At 43.0% G+C, this 19114-nt stretch overlaps 1 protein-coding gene across 2 annotated transcripts in view; it reads left to right on the forward strand.

Annotated features, from left to right (window-relative positions):
• MCOLN3 (mucolipin TRP cation channel 3) overlaps positions 1–14786 on the forward strand; it is a 38039-nt gene extending 23253 nt beyond the window's left edge. For both annotated transcript variants that reach the window (XM_037060946.1, XM_037060947.1), the window contains exons 7-13: positions 349–448; positions 7239–7351; positions 7438–7587; positions 10583–10684; positions 10789–10911; positions 11724–11930; positions 13626–14786. In XM_037060946.1, the coding sequence (XP_036916841.1) occupies positions 349–448; positions 7239–7351; positions 7438–7587; positions 10583–10684; positions 10789–10911; positions 11724–11930; positions 13626–13760 (930 nt within the window). In that variant the 3' untranslated portion in view covers positions 13761–14786. The remainder of the gene's footprint in view (positions 1–348; positions 449–7238; positions 7352–7437; positions 7588–10582; positions 10685–10788; positions 10912–11723; positions 11931–13625) is intronic.
• Positions 14787–19114: the final 4328 nt, after the last annotated feature.

Below are 19114 nucleotides of genomic sequence, written 5' to 3' on the forward strand. Positions count from 1 at the left end.
TATAACTAGAAGCTTTGTGCCAGCTCTTGCTCATATCAGGAGGGCATCTAGAGGTACTTAGAATGGGAAGGAGGGGAAGTTCTCTTATTTTAGAAGTTGTCTAGGGCTGGAATATTGTCCTAGGAACATAGGATTTTATGACTGAAAAGTCCCTGTGGAAGAAACAGTTCAAATTTCATAGAGAAATAAAAGTGAACTTCCCAGGGCTGAAGAGAGTTAGCAATAGGTCAGGGATGAGACTCTGGGTTTCTTCTTACATTGAAAGAATTACTTTCTAATTAATGCATGGAGGTATCTTGGCCTCAAAAACTGTAGGTATGTGTTTGACCCTTTGCCTTTTCCTTGCAGATAACATTTGACAACAAAGCCCATAGTGGAAGAATTAAAATAAGCTTAGATAACGACATTTCCATCAGAGAATGTAAAGACTGGCACGTGTCCGGGTCAGGTAAGTGATATATTTTACTAGTTTCCAAAATGGTCATTAAATTACTGCTCTCAGGGATATGTGGAGCATCAGCTGAAAGACTGTACCATTTCCAGGTCTTGAACTCTCTGCAAGTAGATCAATTTGTTGTAGATACCTGATGTTCCAGGTGATACATGAGTTATGAGTATCTACCGTGACTTTTCCTGCCTTCTCCCTGTGCCCTCATTGGCTCACTCCTCACTAAGAAGAATATTTACAGTCCCCCCATCAAAAAAAAATCTCACTCAAATCAGTGTTTTAAATGCTTATTGCATAAGTACTTCTACCTATATTTTCTCATTTCAATATTTTAAAATATCCTTGCGATAGGCAGTATTGCTATTTTTACAGATAGACAAGATCCCTGACTTTGTGGAACTCTGTTCTACTACAGTGACGCAGGCAAGGAAGGAAACAAGTTAATGAAGAAAACACTTTCAGATAGGAGACTGTGAAGAAAATAAAGTATAATAGCTAATATGTATTGACATGCTACGCAGAGTTCTAAGCACCCTATGTGAATTAAGTCACTCGATCCTCACAGCCACCCCAGTGAGATAGGCTGGATTATTCCCACTTCTCAGGCAAGAAAACTGAAGCACAGGGAAGTACAGACTTGTCCAAGGTTACATGGCCAGTAAGTGGCAGAGGCAGGTTTCAGACCCTTGCAGTCTGTCTCCAGTGTCCGTCGCTCTACATTACTGTTTCTTGGCCTCCCTTGGGAACTTGTAAGAAATACACATTCTCCAGCCCTACCCACTGAATCAGAAATTGTTTTTACGAGCTCCCCATGCATGGGGTTAATGTGGGGGAATGGGGAGAAGAGAGATCATTTATATCCCAGTGTGAAGGAAGGCCTCACCGAGGGGGCAGCAGTGAGACCTTCCTTCCTTTTAGGTAAGACCTGACTGACAAGACAGAGCCACCCACGCAGAGATCCCGGGGACTTGCAAGTGCAGCGTCCTGGGCAGCGTGACAGGAGCCAGGTGGAGAGAGGTGGGCGGAGGCCTCAGGCGCCGTGCACTCCGCTGCACAGCGTGTCTTTGATGGGTCGGACTGCTCTTTACTGGTAAAGCCCAGACGACTTGCTCTGTAATGAGGCGCCCCACTATGTTGGCCAAGGGGCATCTAACGGTTACACAAAGGTCTACATCTACTTTAGAAAAACTTAAAAACTAAGAAACAAGCGTTTGCAAGACAGCCTGTGTTTCAGGCACTTTCACAGGCTCTCAGTTTCCCTATTCTACAGTTTGTGGAGAAGTATTATGATGTTTACCGATGATGACAAAGCGGGCTGGATTTCAAATAAATAATTTGTGATTAAAAAAGAGTTGTGATTCAAGAGCCTCATATATTTGAAGTTACCCTATTATTAGTGAAAAGAATGTTGGAATGACTAAATTTCACTTTATTCTTATTATCTCATTTTACTACTTCTGAACTTTGTGCATCGATTAGTGGGAAACCTTAAAGCAATTATACCCAAGAATGATATGAGCAAGGACTATCTGCATATCCCTAGGCCCCACCCCAGACATACTGGCTGTGTACATGGAGCAGGGAAACTGCCTCTTAGGTACCTGGAACCATTCTTCTGCTCACTGGAATCCAAGAGTCCCTGACCTACTCATTAAGTCCAGCACAACATACCACTAGTTACTTACGAGAGGCTAGAAAATGAGGTTCAGTCTTTCCAGTCGGTTTTCTCCAGTTCAGCTCCAAAATTCTCAATGGCATTCAGTCCGTCTTTTGACTTGGATAGAAGATGACTATGTGAGTTCCCTTCTGAGCCTTAGTTTCTTCACCTAGAAAAAAATAAGGATGCTGTCTATCTTGTTCATCATTGTATTTTATTAATAACCTACCCAGCACATGGTGGGTTATTAATAAACATGTTATACCTAGATAAGTATATTTTCATAGGATATGCAGTGTGGCTAACTGTTTTAAGAACATTAAAGTTGTTAATGTTCACTACAAGTTGTTAATTAAAGATTTCTGATCAATGGTTGTGGTGATTTTTTTTTAAGTGTGCAGGCAAAGTTTATTAGTGCTAAGTTCTAACGGGAGAGGAAAAACCAAGGTGGCAAAAGCAGGGTGGTAAGAGCAAGGTGGCAAGAGGCCAGGGACCCCCTGTCCAGAAGCCGGCTGGCCAGGCCCTGGCCCCCGCCCCGTATGGTGAAAGAGCCAAGAGAGCGAAACCTTGGTTCTGAGGACTTACAGCATTGACGGGATGGGGGTGAAGAAGTTACACATTGATTGAAGGGTAAAGGTGGTGCCAGGTTTCCCACAGGAAACTCAAATGTTATGTGTGGGGGTCTGTTAGCCTGAATCCTTATCTTTCTCTAGGCTCTATTTGTTCATTTTGTATATGTAAAAGGAGGCAGGCAATTAACCAAAGCTGTCTGTGGGCTTTTCCTTTGGGTACTGTGGATCCCTCCCCTTTTAGGCCTTAGGATGAATACACAGTCTCAAAGTTCTCCTTTCCCCAGCTAGTAGAGATGATACACACAGACTTTCAAGGGCTCCCTGCTGTGCACTATCACAGCTTTGCTTGTTGTTCGGAATGCCTGGTGGTCTTATCTCCAGGCTCAGGACTACTGGATCAATGGGTGAGACATGTCTTCCTTTGCTTTTAGCCTCTTGTATTCCATTTTTTGTTAGATTGCAATGGTGAGGACCTTGCCTTTATTTGCCCTCTGACTGCTCATTCCTAGCTGCTGCATAAGTGCCAAAAGGGGTTACCTGGCAACCAGGATGCTAGCCTCTGGCCAGCAACAACAGCACAGTCTCACAGTTCTTCCTGTGCTATCTACTGCAACAAATCCCCTCTGAGAGACACAGTTCTCAAATTACTTTTTTGGGTTGTTGAGGGGTGACGTTCTGTTTTCTGTAGCTACTTCAGGCTTGGATGGGACAGTAGACCCTGCTTGTTGAGAACCACAAAACTCTCACCCTATTCTATGTAGGAGTTGGTGAACAGTTGCTGAGACTGAGATGCTGTATGTTGGTTAGAGGAGGTGAGGGGAAGTGTCATTCCATTGGCCTGGAGCCTCTGGTCCCAGAGGTCAATAGTTGTTCGTGAGGATCATTTGTAGCTTTATGGCCTCTATTTTTCGCTGGGAGATGTCCGTGACCTCTCAGCTGCTGCACTTTCCAGAAGTTAGTGTCCCAGCCATCAACTTCACATAGCTGGCTCGCCAAAACTGAGAGAACCAGCATCCAGTCACATGGGCTCTGGACCAATATGTGCTTATGACATCTTTGGTTCTTATAATTGAGAAGATTGCCTTCTTTAGTAACCAAAGACTGAGCTGCAGCTCTGCTGGGCCTCTGTAGACTGATGCCCCCTCTGCCTCATCTGTTCCTCCTGGTCCCAGGAGATGCCTCCTGGAGGCGGCTGAAGCCACTTAAACCGCTTCTGCCAAACAGTACCACGAGAAGCCATGAACGCCGTCCTTGGCTTCCTGACAGGGCAGAGCTCTCCTCGGGCATCTTTGAGACACCACCACCATGATACCAATGCATAAGTGCCGTGTGGGACATGGAGACGCCTCCTGGGAGCTGCTGATGCCAATTAAACTGCTTCAGCCAAACGGCACGAAGCCGCAGCATCATCTCTGGTGGCCTTTTGACAGCACAGAGCTCTCCTGGGTGTTGGAGAGATGCCACCACCCTGACACCAATGCACAAGTGCCATGTGGGTCAGAGAGGTGGCTCAGGCACTCCCTCCTGGAGGGGCTTTGAAGTCCGCACCTCACAGTTCAGGGGCCAGCCTCTAGGTCCCCTTCTAGCAGTCCTGTTTAAATCCATTAAATTTGGGAAAATTCAAGCTGAAATGGAGCCACATATTCTGTGACTGCTCCTAAAATAGTTAAAGTCCAATTGGAAGCTATAGACCCTAGGAAATGAAGTGTTATTGCCTCCACATTACTCACCACTGGGAAATAAGGAACAGTACAAAGCACTGTGGTCTGAATCATTCAGCAATGCCAAGTCACAAAACAACACCAACTCTGAGGATTTCCAGACTCAGTAACCCATGGCAAGAAAGGTCCCAAACTTAACAACAGGAGGGAAAAGCAATTATCCTCCGACACCTTCTCACCTGATTCCTCAAATCCGTAGGGGAGCCACCTGATTTGGTTACAATATTAGCATTAACTTTCATCTTTAGGGAGAACTGGTCCAAGTGGCTACAGCCAAAGAAGACCCTTTCCATCATCAATCACCTCACTTATAGGACTAGAACTGTTCCCCAAACTCTATCTCAGCCCTTCCCCTTGCCAAGCACACAGTTAGAACAAGATGCCCACTGGGGCAGCATCCACTGGCACAGGGACATTTATTTCACCAGGGATGTTTCTGATATGTGAATACTGACTTCCCCACTGGCACCTAAACAGCAGTAGAAAGGTCTGGAGAATAAAGAGCTCATTTAATAAGCCTGCTGCCCAGATGCCGTCCTGTGTGAGCTGGTCCATTTCTCAGATGCCACAGCCTTGGCCGCAGCATGTAGGGTCCAACACAGCAGGACTCTACCTGTTCTCATACCGCTAAAAACTAGGAAAGCCCTTCACTTCTTTACCACACTTCTGGGATGCCAGTTTTCCTTTTTTTTTTCTTCCTTTTCATAACCAGGAAAGAAAGAGAGGGGCAGCTAGGCAGCACTGAAAAGCAAATCCATGTGAACTGTTGGCCAGCTCCAACTCCTCAAACCCACCTGACCTGCCCCGCATGCCCTTCCCNGCATGTAGGGTCCAACACAGCAGGACTCTACCTGTTCTCATACCACTAAAAACTAGGAAAGCCCTTCACTCCTTTACCACACTTCTGGGATGCCAGTTTTCCTTTTTTTTTTCCTTCCTTTTCATAACCAGGAAAGAAAGAGAGGGGCAGCTAGGCAGCACTGAAAAGCAAATCCATGTGAACTGTTGGCCAGCTCCAACTCCTCAAACCCACCTGACCTGCCCCGCATGCCCTTCCCTCCCTGTTAGAGGCTGAAGGCCTGGAAAGTAGAGTTGTTTGCAGTGATGCCGCTCCACTCTGCTCTCTCTTCCTTCCCACAACTTAAGGGAGCCTCCAGATCTGTATGAGCATGTGGCCCCAGTGTCCTGTCTTCTAGTCGGCTGCCCTTCCCCCCAAACTCTCTTTGTAGGCTCTCACCTTTTTCATTACCTCTGCCAATAGGTCTCTTCTTTCTGCAAACCTCTGTTCTCTTTATTCCACCCAAATTCTGCTGTGCCCCCTCTTCCCCACGCCTATTAAACCCTTTCATAATCTGCCCCTGGATGTCTTCAGTCCAACCCCCTCCTCTACCCACCTCTTCACAACACCATTCACAAGGGTTTAGTCCTCTTTCCAAACATACCACCCAGGCCAGCTGGGAGGGGTGTGATTGCAGCTGCACCTTCACCTCCACCTCCACCTTGGTAATACCCCGCTCTGGGCACAGCCTGGGCCCTATTTAAGCTCTTACCAACTCTATACTCCTTTGCCCCCTCCTCTGCCCCACCTTTCCCTCACCTGGCTGAGTCCTAGCCACCACTTCTCCCGAAGTTCCAGGACAGACATCAGCCAGTGCTTACCTTCAACTCTCCTCCCTAAGACCTTTGCTGCCCCTACACTGCCCCGCTGATGCCTCTCCTGAGTCCTAGCACCAAACACACCATCTCCCACATGGGTTCATCTGTGCCAGCACGTTACTGGGCCCTGAGGCCACTAAGAGGCAGAAGATGGGACAGGCGGCCCAAGGGAGGGGCGGGGCTTCAATCTGAGAAGGGCCTGGGAACTGGGGCCTGTGTGGGGTAAGTACGGCAGTGAGGCTGACCTAGCAGGTGAGGGCCACGAGGCAGTGGCACTGCAGGGGCGTGGCTTTGGTGATTTTTAAAAGAAGGACTTTGAACCTTCTAGATACTTATAGGAAGAACTTTTATCAGGGCTTTTTCTCTGTTGTCTTTGTGTGAGGAATACTTGGATTATTTAAATTACTCTAAAAAGGGGTGTGAAGGGTCCATATAAAATTTGAAAATTCTTCCAAAGAATGCTAAAAGAAGACTTGAATCAATGAGAAGGCACATCATGTTTTGGACAATGGATTCATAAGTATGTCAGTTCTCCCTCAAGTAACCAAATATTTGACATGGCCCCCTCCCAGAAATTACCAGTAAGATTTTCATTGGAATTTGACAATCTAATCCTAAGTAATTTATGGAAAAATAAAAAAAGCAAGAGTAGCTTGTAAAAATTCCAGAAAAGAATCATAAGAGATATTTGTCTTAGGCACCAAAATACTAAAAAACTTCAGAAGGGTAATATACATGATAAAAATGGCATTCCAAACCTTTGGGAATAATAGATTTGCTATTTTGGTTGGGGAAATGAAAGATTACTAATACCCACTGGTGGGGAAGATGCGGAGATATGTGTAGATAGGTAAAGAGGCATGATCTTTTTGAACAGTTTCTTAGCATCCGGTTTGAGAAATATATGTGTGCCTTGACTCATCAATTCCTCCATCAGATATTCATTCACCTAGAGAACCCCTTGCACCTGTGCACAGAGGGCTTGGAGAATTGCTTCTAGTAGGAAAAGGAACCAATAGGATCAGATTACAACCTGAGTGGCCTTGAACATACTGTGCATTTATACCGTGGTATGCAATGCGGCCCTTAAAAGAAGTGAGGCTAAGAATGAAAAGGAAAACAAGGAAGTAGCTGTCACGGTATTAATGTTCCACTTCCTAAACAGGTCATCCTTTTCCTTCCAGTTCAGAGGAACACTCACTACATGATGATCTTTGATGCCTTTGTCATTCTGATCTGCGTGGCTTCCTTAATCCTCTGCTTTCGATCTGTGGTTAAAGGAATTCAGCTTCAACAGGTACGGTTGTTGTTTTTGAGGCATGTAACAGACATTTTGATTGATGGAGAAATTCACTGTGCTCCACCTCCTTCTTTTCCCCAAAGGAATTTGTCAGTTTTTTCCTCCTCCATTATAAGACGGAGGTCTCTTTTTCTGATCGAATGGAGTTTGTCAATGGATGGTACATTATGATTATAATCAGTGACTTGCTGACGATCATCGGATCAATTCTGAAAATGGAAATCCAAGCCAAGGTAAACTTTTTTCCTATGTACGCCATTGTGGGTATCAGATTGCATTATCTGTAATTTATTCTTCCAGAGTATGAGAATTTGTAGAGTAAATGATTTCTTTCAAACATCGTATTGGGTAAACTTGGAACTGGTGGCAGCACTGTCCTTAGATCTAGTTGGGAAATCCTTTAGGCAGTTTTTCACAGTGCGATCCACAGGAGTCTGCATCAGCGTCGTTGGGTACCTGGTAAAAATGCCTAAGTTAGGCCTATTAAATCTGAGCTCTGAGTGGGGCCTGTGAGCTCTTTCTTACACATTCCAAATTCATAAACACACTAAGGTATCTCAGGTAGGAGGTATTTTTTGTTCTTCTTATGAGATATGATAGAATCTTCAACAAGAACAGAGTACAGCTCGGGGATGTAGAGTGAGTCCCAACTATGATTACATGAGTGCTGTAGTTGTTTCCCCTGTCCATTCAACTTGAGAATGTTTCCATATTCTTATTTTTCCCATTGATGGACTACAAGGTTTTCCATTTTGGGTTCTGACTAACCCAGACTAGAGATCAACCCAAAGCAAAAATCATTATTAAGAAACTAGTGTTGTTTAAAGTAATCCTGTTCAAATTTCTTGTTTCTAGCTTTGGCTGTGACTAAAAACAAGCAGAAGCCTGTTTTCATTCAGATGCCTGGTCAGAAATCCCCAAATGCAAGGGCTCAGATAAGATGGGAGCTTATTTCTCCCTCATGAAATAGTCAGGGTGGATTTTCCGGGTTGGTGAGTTTCTCAGTTCTGGGCACCCAAACTCAGGGACCCCAATTTCTCCCATCTGGTTTTTCCACCAGCCATTACGGGCTTGTCCAGACTGCATGACTGATGCCGGGTCGTCTCAGAGATAGGTCGCAGACATGCTGTGGTCTGGGGGTGGTTCTCCCACAGTCTTACAGCCTTGGCTCCAGTGTGGTAGCCTTCACTTCTGTTCACGTTCCACTGGAGAGGATTTAGTCACGTCTAACTGCCAGGGGTGCATGTGCCTCAGAAGGAGGGAAGAGGTTTTGGTCAACACGGAGCAGCTGCCGCCCTAGCAGGGCTGTTGTGTAAGTCATCAGAGTACTTAAATCCAGGGGGCAGGAGCAGGGCAAGATTGGCAGCAAATCTTGGTCTTTACCAGCCTCAACTACATGGAGCTCAGTGAGCTCTCTCCACGTTTTCCTAGACCATTTACCACCCTTGTCTTATCATTTCATATGTTTTCTTCTTTCTGAAACCTCTAATGCCTCTGCCTCATCCCCAGTCTTGGGTGATGACCTCATTTCCTGTTTTACAAGAACAATAGGAAGAAAATAAATATTCCACAAACCCCCACTTCACTGATTTACCTACCGGCATCAGTGCCCACACATTCTGCTTTTTGTCTGTTACTGTGGCTATAGTAGGCCTACCACGTGCTGTCCCCACTTGCTCGTTCAAGTGCATAGTTCCCACTCTGCTTCCTTCCTTACTTGTGCTCCATCAATTTACCACTCTCTACCCTATCATTCCCACCAGTGTGTTTTTCCTCCTTTCTAAAAAGACAAAACATCAATATATTTCTCCCTTCGGTTACTTCCCCATTTCCTGCTCCCCTTTATGTAGCAAAAGACCTCAAACGAGTAGTAGTTTGTCATCTTGCTGATTCTGCTCTCCTGTTCTCTCCCATTTCTGTTCTGACTGGGCTGCCCCGCCTCTCCACGGGAAGTGTTCTTTCCAAGGACCTCCCATGCTGCTAAGTCTAATAATCAACTATTTATCCTCATTTTGACCTATTAGCAGTTCATATCACTTTGAACACTCCCTCTTTGGTGATGCTTTTTTTTTTCCTGGACTATCACTTACCTGGTTCCCCTCCTAAGGAAACTAGGGGTGGGTCTTCTGACCTTCCTTTGCCAGTTCCTCTCATCTTTCCAACCTTTTAAAGTGACAGTGCCCCAAGGCGTAGTGCTTGGGCATCTTTTGTTTGCTGCCACTGTCTTGGTGATTTCATTCCATTCCAAGTTTCAAATAGCATCTGCCTGCCAGTGATGTCCACATTTGTGTCTACAGCTTGGAATTCTTCCCTCAACTCGTCTCGGAGATGCAACTGTCTATTCCACACCTTCACTTGGTTGTCTGCCTGGCCTCTCACACTTAACACACCTAAAAACAGAATTCCTAGGGTCCCCACCTCCACAGTCCAAACCTGCTTCTCCTTTCTAATGTCAGTTAACACCAGCTCTCTTCAGTTGTTCAAGACAAAAGCCATAGACTCACCCTTGACTCCTCTCTCCTCCCTCTCCTCCACATCTAATCCAAGAGGCAGTCCTATTGATCTACCTTCAAAAATCACTTCATCACCTCCACCAAGTCACCATCAGCCCTCACTGATATTATTGCGGCAGGCTTCTCACTCCTCTAACCTGCTCTCAACCACAGCAGCCACTATTTGATCACATTGCTCCTGTCCAGAGCCCTACCCTATTCCAAGTAAAGTTGTTAGATTACCCAAAAGGCCCTAACTACCTGCCCTCTTACCTCTATGACTTCATCACTCACTCCAGCCAGACTCGCTATCTTTCCAGGTGCCCTCTGACCTTGGGGCCTTTGCACTTGCTGGTTTCTGTGCCTGGAAGGCTCTTGGCCTTGACTTTGTTTGGTTTGCTCCCTCACTACCTTCAGGTCTTTGCTCAAGTGCTACCTTTTCAGTGAGTCCTTCCCTGATCACCATACTTAAAATGCAACCCCCTGCCCATTCCTTATCCCCTCTCCTGAACTTTCTCCTCTGCACATACCACCAGCTAACGTATCAAGTGTCTATTAATTTAATGCTGTCCTCTCTTCCCCCCCCGCCATTAAAATGCAAGCTTCATGAGGGTAGGAAATTTGGTCTTTTCATTGTTTTGTCTGCAGCCCCTAGAACAGTGCCTGACTCATAGCCACCCAATAAATAGTTCCTGCTCCGATGAGTTTCTGATCACTTGTTCCCACTCTGTTTCAGAGTCTAACAAGTTATGATGTCTGCAGCATACTTCTTGGGACCTCCACCTTGCTTGTGTGGATTGGCGTCATCCGATACCTCAGTTTCTTTCAGAAGTACAATGTAAGGAGTTTCCTGGCTCTCTGTGCTCCTGGTCTTTCTCCCTTTTGAAGTTGTGCTTTGGCTGGAGGAGAAAAGCATTCTAAGGACCTCTCTTTCTTTCCCAGCTCCTTATTCTGACCCTTCAGGCAGCGCTGCCCAACGTCATGAGGTTCTGCTGCTGCGCAGCCATGATTTATTTTGGCTATTGCTTCTGTGGATGGATTGTGCTGGGGCCCTACCACGAAAAGGTACGATGCACAGTTTTTTTCTTGGTACCACTGAGTTCTTAGAACATTGCCAGGGGCTTGTTTTCTCCTTTGAGATGAACTCTTTCTATTTTGTGACTCAGCCTTAAAAATGTTGATGGTCATAACATCTGTTGCCATGTTTATAAACCAGTAGGGTGTGACCAACTTGAGAGGATAACTGATTCACTCAATTTCCCCAATTTCTTTTATGGAATGTGTCAAATAATTAAGTTGTTTTTACTACCAGAGAAGTAAAGTTTAATCAGTTTAATTCATTAGTATATATTAGGGTTGGCTATTTAGGGAAGGTGTCTCGAAACGTGATTTTATTTTAAAAAGTATAGAAATAAACCTGTAGAAATATTTGAATATTTGTCACTAGAATTACAGCCTTGACTATTATGCCATTATCTTAAGTGGCATGAACTTTAAAATGAGAAGAATGATCATGCATGGAAGGGGCCTGGGTTTCTCTGAAGAGCCATTTCAAAGGCCTCTTTCCACAAAGGTAAAGGGGAGGATAAGGCTTGACTCACAGAAGCACTGAGGGTGTAGGCTGCCCCCTTCTACCTTCAGTCCTACCTGCCCCTATCAGCTCGAGTGCCAACAAGCAACTGCATGGCCCAGGAAAACAGTAGGCTTGGACACACTGTGTGCGTTACCAAGCAAATGCATGTAGTTACCTCGGCCTATTGCTTTGAAAAGGTAACTTGGGATATTTGGTCCCCTTACTTTTAATATGAAGTCGTGAATAAAGTCTCCCCTGAGGAGGAATATGGAATAAAGTGAACTTTTCTTTTTTCTCTTTTCAGTTCCGTTCTCTGAACATGGTCTCTGAGTGCCTTTTTTCTCTGATAAATGGAGATGATATGTTTGCCACATTTGCAGGAATGCAGCAAAAAAGTTACTTGGTCTGGCTATTTAGCAGAACCTACCTCTACACGTTCATCAGCCTCTTTATATATATGATTTTAAGTCTTTTCATTGCACTGATCACTGATACGTATGAAACAATTAAGGTAGGTTCATCTGTAGCCATAGTGGCAGCATTTTCCTGGACCTTGCAGAGTGGCAATAAAATATAGTACCTCTGGGGGAAGGGAATTGATGGAATGTTAATTTCTTCAGGGTGGAGAAGAGTGATTTCAATTTTAGATACTGAGAAACAGAAAGGAAGGAGAAATAGAATTTCCAGAACGCCGAAACTTTTATCTTCACTTCATTGTGCTTTTTTGGTACAAGCTTTCTAACCTTTTATTAGAATTCTAAGAACCAGTAGGTATTGGGCGAGTAAAACAAGTGTCATTGCAAAAACCCAGAAATGGGGGTGAGAAACTTTTAAAATGCAGTTTTCATGAACAAAAACTGACCTGTTCATTTAGAGTGTGTTGTAACTGAACACGTTACCCATTGCAAGGCTATGCATGATCCTCTCCCCAGTTGGAACTTCATTTGAAAAACTTATTATTGGTGTTATTATTCACAAGGAATTTAAAAAATCAGTTAAGCCTTTTGAAATATGGAAAGGCAGAACAAATACCCATATATATTTAAATTTCTAATAGCTTTATACTGTTAGGGACACTGTTGGCATGGACATGTCCACTTGGGGACTTCTCCTTCTGGGCAGTATGCTGTGTGGACCATCCAGGGACAAAGGGAAGACTGTCAGGAGTTGAGGGCTTGTGAAGTGCCTTGCTCATGAAGCCAGGGCCATGGCTTCATTCTTACTGAATCAGATATCAGGAACTGACTATCCTTAGTCCTTGCTTGGCAGATTTGTGCTTAGAGTCACCAAGGTGACCGGGAAAGAACGTAGCTGTACCTGTCCAGATCCCCCCGCCCCCCGTAATGCTCTAAAATTTTTCTGCCTTCCACTCCGCATGCAGAGAACTGTATGTTATTTAAAGGTGACATCCAGCATCTCTAAGAGTTATATGACTTGATGACTCTCCATGACACAAGTCTGAGAGTCATAGTTTAGATGTCAACCTTTTTTCTTGGGCTCAGAGGACTTCCAAACGGGAAAGCTAAGTTATTTCTGATCTTTTCTGGCCAGGGCACATTTGAGAGGCCTCAGGCTCCCAACCGATATACCTGTGAGGCCCTTCACCAAGCCTGTCTGTCCAGAAGAGAGACTGCAAAAGGGTGTGCAGACTAGAAGATCCCTTACAGCACCCAGATCTTGGTCCAGACACCTGGACTAGTTTAGGAGCATTCGGAGGTGTGCCCAGGTCTTCTGAGGAAGCCTGGGTACACCCACCCCTCAGCCTCCAACAGCATCATTGTTAATCTGCACCAGCTGGGCTTCTCGTGACCTGAACCAGGTGCCATCCAGGGTGCCTGCTACACACTGGTCTGAAAGTCATGGGCTGCAGGGTGGAGCAGTGACAGAGGACCTCAGACTTGGAACAGGACTGGCCAGATTCCTCCTGGAAGCAGGGCTCAGGCTGACTGAGATTTCAGCATGCTTATTTGGGGTTGAACCAGACCCAGAAGGGAGAGGCCAGGAGGGCACTGCAGAGGCCCAGACTCACTTTGCCTTAGCCCAACCAGAGTGGCTCTGGAGACCACACCTCCCTGAAGATACTTGGGAGTGACTAACCTACCCCTCCAGGAAGATCCCCTCCCTTGCAAAATGGTCTGTTTTAAGTTTGGAATGGAGCTGTTTTCAAGGAGTTTATTAGTGAGAGCTGTTTTTTTCTTCTGTACAGCATTACCAACAAAACGGCTTCCCAGAGACCAAACTGCGGACGTTTATATCAGAGTGCAAAGATCTGCCCAACTCCGGAAAGTACAGATTGGAAGATGACCCTCCAGTATCTATATTTTGCTGTTGTAAAAAGTAGCTGTCAGGCTTCTGTGTGCTCTAGAGGAAAGTATGGTGTGGAGCTGTGTTGGGAGACTCTATTTATATTTTAAGATCTGGTGGAGTATATTTGAAAATGACTATTTTGAGCAAATTGAAGGCTATAATTTATTAAGAACTCATTAGGTTTATAATTTTAAAAGCAATATTTAATGTCGTTCAGCTTTATGTTGAGTTTATTTTTTTAAAAAAACCCTAACTTTGGTTAGGGAAGCTAATTGGTTTCTTATTCTTTCATCTGCTATAGCTTTAGAAGGCATTTCTCTGCCATTCTTTACTATAGCTCTTGGCCTGTTGCTTACGGCTGACTGTGTCCTCAGTGGAAAACAATGCCGGGCCCGACAGTGCCTTCAGACGACTCCCTAACCTGGGCCTGGGCCACTCTCGACGAGGGAGACGGGATGGCTGCTCTATGTCCAGCCATCGTTGAGTTTTAAGACCAGGCTAGCATGAGAAACAACCATCACCAGCAAACAGTCCAATATTTGGTTGTGAGGGACAACTTGTACATGCAGGTTCTTTCAGTACCTGGAGGGGATCTGGTTTCTTAGTATTCACGTATAAGTTTTCTCCTTCAGTGTTAACGTAGAGAACTTGAAAGAGTATCTTATGCATATATGAAATTAAAGCACATATCGAATTTATGTCCGAGCCCACAGCATGATTTATTCACACTCCCGTGGCCCGTGAACGCGGCGTGATGCACTGTCCTTGGGCAGGCGCCTTTGGTCTCATGGAAGGAAGTAGCATTTTAGGGTTAGGAGCTGTGGTTTGTGGGCAGGGGTCCCATACCTCACATTACAATGTTTTGTAAAACAATTATCCTCCTAACTCACATATAAGTGGGAAATGTATGTCTTTAAAAGACAGAAACAAAGTCTCTGTCCTTACGAAATGCTGACTAGAAGTTTCAGGCATTTTCATGACGTGGATCTTGGTTTTGTGTATTGTTTGTTCAAATAGAAATGAGTTCGATGATGTGCAATAAAGGTTTTCTCAAAGCAAACTCTTTTTTAAAAAAAAGAACTAATTTGTTCATTTTTATTTGGGTTTAAGGGCTAAATGAAGATAGGCTTGAGACACTAGAATCTTATTATTTAATCATGACCATAATAACAAGTTCAGGTGTTGAAAAGTGAGGCTTTACCTCTAGTTACAGGCTATGCTTGTAAGGTCTTTGGCTTTGGAGAAGTGAAAAAAAAATCTAAACCCCTAGGGGAGTTTTTTTTTCTTAGTTCTAGTATTTATATCATGATCATTTTTAGAATTCACTAGAATACAATGTGAAATTTTTAAATTTTATTTATTTATCTGGTAAATACCATTTTTATGCTCCTTGTGAAATGTTTGGACTAGCAATCATACTTCGATGCTAGTGTTAGGATTTGCCCTGACATCGTATTCCTGCTGTGGAATTAAAGCCCGTGACTTGGTGTTTCTCTCCCTTGCTTGGCACCTGACTCTCAAGCTTTCTTATTGTGTCAGGAGTGAGTCCTTAATAAATCTTATGGTCTGCTTGTTAGTAATGATGCCCATTAAGGGGATCACTCTTAATGAAAGAAACAGCACTAACTTTTTACAACTGGCCCCAAACCAGTACAGGCTTGCTTTGGGTAGGCAGTCATTATGGACCAGTCATTTACATGTTTTTCTCTTATGTACTATATTTTTTTGGACCATAAGACACACCTAGGTTTTAGAGGAGGAAAATAGGGGAAATTTTTTGAAGCAAAAAATGTGGTAAATATTTAATAACATAAATAACATAATATTTCACCAATGTAAATGTAAAGCTACATTCAGACTATAAGATGCACTGCCCCCTTTTCTCCAAAATTTGGGGGAAAATGCATCTTATAGTCCAAAAAATACAGTGTTATATGTGCCATAAAGAATGCCAAGGTTCTTGTAAGAAGGAATGCAGAGACCTGGGCGAGTGGTTCAGTTGGTTGGAGCATTGCCCTGTGCACCAAAAGGTTGCAGGGTTGGTTTCCAGTCTGGGCACATACCTAGGTCCCTGGTTGGGGTGAGTATGGGAGGCAACCAGTCCATTTTTCTCTCACATCGATGTTTCTCTCTCTCTCTGTCTTCCTCTTTCTTAAATCAATAAACATATCCTAGGGTGAAGATTTAAAAAAGACAAGAAAAAAAGGAAGGGAGAACGGAAGTCTCCCACTTCTCCTCCTAGGCTTCCAAACTGGGGAACAAGGGGGAGATGGGGGCGGGACTTCTGTTGGTGAGGTCCGTTTGTCTGGGGGTCAGGTTTACAGCTCTGTCCCCCTGACATAATGATTCCCAAGCTCATAGACATAAGACTCTTTGAGGCAGAGGGGAGGGCTCATGTTAAAATGATGGATGTCCATGCAATTCCAGCAGAGACTTATTTTTCAAGTTCTGTAGTGAGGCCAGGAGTTTTTACTTTCATCATGCACACGAGGTAAGTTTGCTGCAAGTGGTCTGTGGTGGCTGCATGGGCCAGAGCAGGACCAGGAACAGTTAAATCCCTTTATTGGGGCAACAAATAAGGACCTGTCCAAAAGGCTCGGGATTCAGGCTGCCCTTCTGTTTCTGGACCACATTAGTCAGGGGAGAACTTTTAGGGGAAAGTTTATGGATATCAAAATAGTTATCTAACAATATGTGTTGTCTGTTATGAACATTTTTTAGGTAAAATTTGATTTTGCTGATGCCCCATTTTCTTTAAACAATTTAGCTGCTATTTTCTCCTATCACTTTATAAAGCCTTAAAAAATCAAATACTGAATTTTAATCTTTTTGTCCCAGCATACCAATTTCAAATTAAGATTTTAAAAGAAGATAAAATTCTTGTTAATTGATGAAATGATGATCTACATAGAAAAACTAATAAAATTAACAAATTTTCAAAACTAATTAAAGAATTTAGTGAGATTGTTGGAAGATCAATTTAACAACACTCTAAGTTTCCTCTCTATATTAATAATTTTTCAGAAAAGATAGCAAAAATTAGAAATTATCTAGCAATCATCCTAAGGTAGAATGTGCAAGGCCTTCCAAGAGAAACTTTCAAAAACTCCATTATAAGACATAAACAATCTGAATAACTGCAGAGATAATATATTCATGAATGGAGGCAACTTAGCATAGTAAAAATTCAAGTCCCTTCAAATTAATCTATAAATTCAATGTAATAAGTTAAAAACTCTAGGTGAAATTTTTGAACCTCAAAAATTGGCTGGTGTGGCTCAGTGAATTGAGTTCCAGCCTGTGAACCAAAGGGTCGCTGGTTTGATTCCTAGTCGGGACACATGCCTGGGTTGCAGGCCAGGTCCCCAGTAGGAGACATACAAGAGGCAACCACACATTGATGCTGCTCTCCCTTTCTTTCTCCCTCTCTTCCCCTCTCTAAAAATATAATTACAATCTTTAAAAATATTGAGTTCTAAAATTCATGTGAGAAGATCTATACGAGGAAAACTACAAAACTCTATTTAAAGAAGTGAAAGAAGTAAATTAGTTGGAGAAATATTACATGTTCATGAATAGGAAAACTCAGTATTGTCAAGATCATTCTTTCCATCTTGATCTATAGATTCAAAACAGTCCCAATCAAAAGCTCAGTGATATATTTTGTGGGTATTGACAAACTCATTCTAAAGTTTTAATGGAGAGGCAAAAGACTCAAAACAGCCAACGCAATATAGAAGAAGAACAAAGTTGAAAAAATATCACTACCCAACTTTAAGGCTTCCTATAAATTATAAATTAAGAAAGTGTGGTGTTGGGGAAACAGTAAGTATACCAATGGAATAGAACAGAAATACCAGAAATAGACTCAATCAATATAGTCAATCAATCTTTGATGAAGGACCAGTGATGCTGGAGCAACTGGTTATCCACATGCAAAAAAATAAATGTAGACATACAGATCTTGCACTCACCATAAAACTAACTTGAAACGGATCGTTGATGTACATGTAAAATGAAAACTATGAATATTCTAAAAGGCAACAGGGGAAAATGTAGATGACTTTGAGTTTGGTGACAACTTTTTAGAAGCAGCATCAAACACACAATCTATGAAAACAAAATTTGATAAGACTTCATTAAATTAATAACTTCTGCACTGGCTGGTCTGGCTCAGCAGATTGAGTGCTGACCTGCAAACCTAATGGTCACTGGTTTGATTCTCAGTCAGGACACATGTCTGAGTTGCAGGCCAGGTCCCCAGTTGGGAGCGTGTGTGAGAGAGAGGCAACTGATTGATGTCTCTTGTCTCTTGTGTCTCTTGCTTTCTCCCTCCCTTCTCCTCTTGCTAAAAATAAATAAATAAAATCTGTATAAAACAAAAAGCTTCTGCTCCACAAAAGATACCATCAAGAGAACAAGAAGACAAACCACAGGCTAGGAAAAAGTATATGCAGAAGACATGTCTGATAAACACTGTTATAGAAAATATGCAAAGGATTCTTCCAAGTCAACAAGAAAACAATCGAATTTTAAAAAAGGGCCAAAAACCTGAATAGATACTTCACTAAAGAAAACATGCAGATGGAAAATAAGCATATGAAAAGGTTTGCAACATTATGTGGCATTAGGGAATTGCAAATAAAGCAACAGGGAGATACTACTAGGCACCGAGTAGAGTGGCCAGAATCCAAAACACTAAGAAAACCAATTCTGCTGATGAGAATGTGGAGCAACACAAACTCTCCTTTGTTTCCTATGGGAATGCAAAATGGTACAGACACCTTGGAAGAGAATCTGGCAGTTTTTTACAAAACTATACTTACTCTACAATCCAGCAATTGTACTCCTTGGTATTTATACAAATGAGTTGGAAACTTATGTCCATACAAAAAAACTGCACATGCATGTGTATAGTGGCTTTATTCATAATTGCCAAAATTTGGAAGCAACCAAGATGTCATGCAGTAGGTGAAAGGAGAAATAAACTGGTACATTCAGTTGATAAAATATTAGTGCTAAAAAGAAATGAACTACCAAATAATGAAAAGACATGGAAGAACCTTCAATGCATATAACTAAGTGAAAGAAGCCAATCTGAAAAGGCTACCTACTATGTAATTTTAACTATATGACATTTAGGGCCCAATAAAACTTTCATATGAAGACCACCTGCTAGAGAAATTTCAGGTCTATAAATTTAAAGTTCCTTGTTATAGTACACTATTGAACAAAAGATTCTTATGTGGTTATTGGTCATTACACATTTGAGTCAGAGTACAAAACTTTTTGTACTATAAAATACAAAGCAGAACACAGGCTTTTGAAAGCAACAAAAGCATAGCACAGAAAAATGACTGTTACCACCAGTGAGAAATGAGTCAGATC

Source organism: Sturnira hondurensis, unplaced genomic scaffold, assembly GCF_014824575.4.
Source record: "Sturnira hondurensis isolate 20B ecotype Veracruz unplaced genomic scaffold, ASM1482457v3 Scaffold0013063, whole genome shotgun sequence".
Classification (NCBI taxonomy): Eukaryota; Metazoa; Chordata; class Mammalia; order Chiroptera; family Phyllostomidae; genus Sturnira; species Sturnira hondurensis.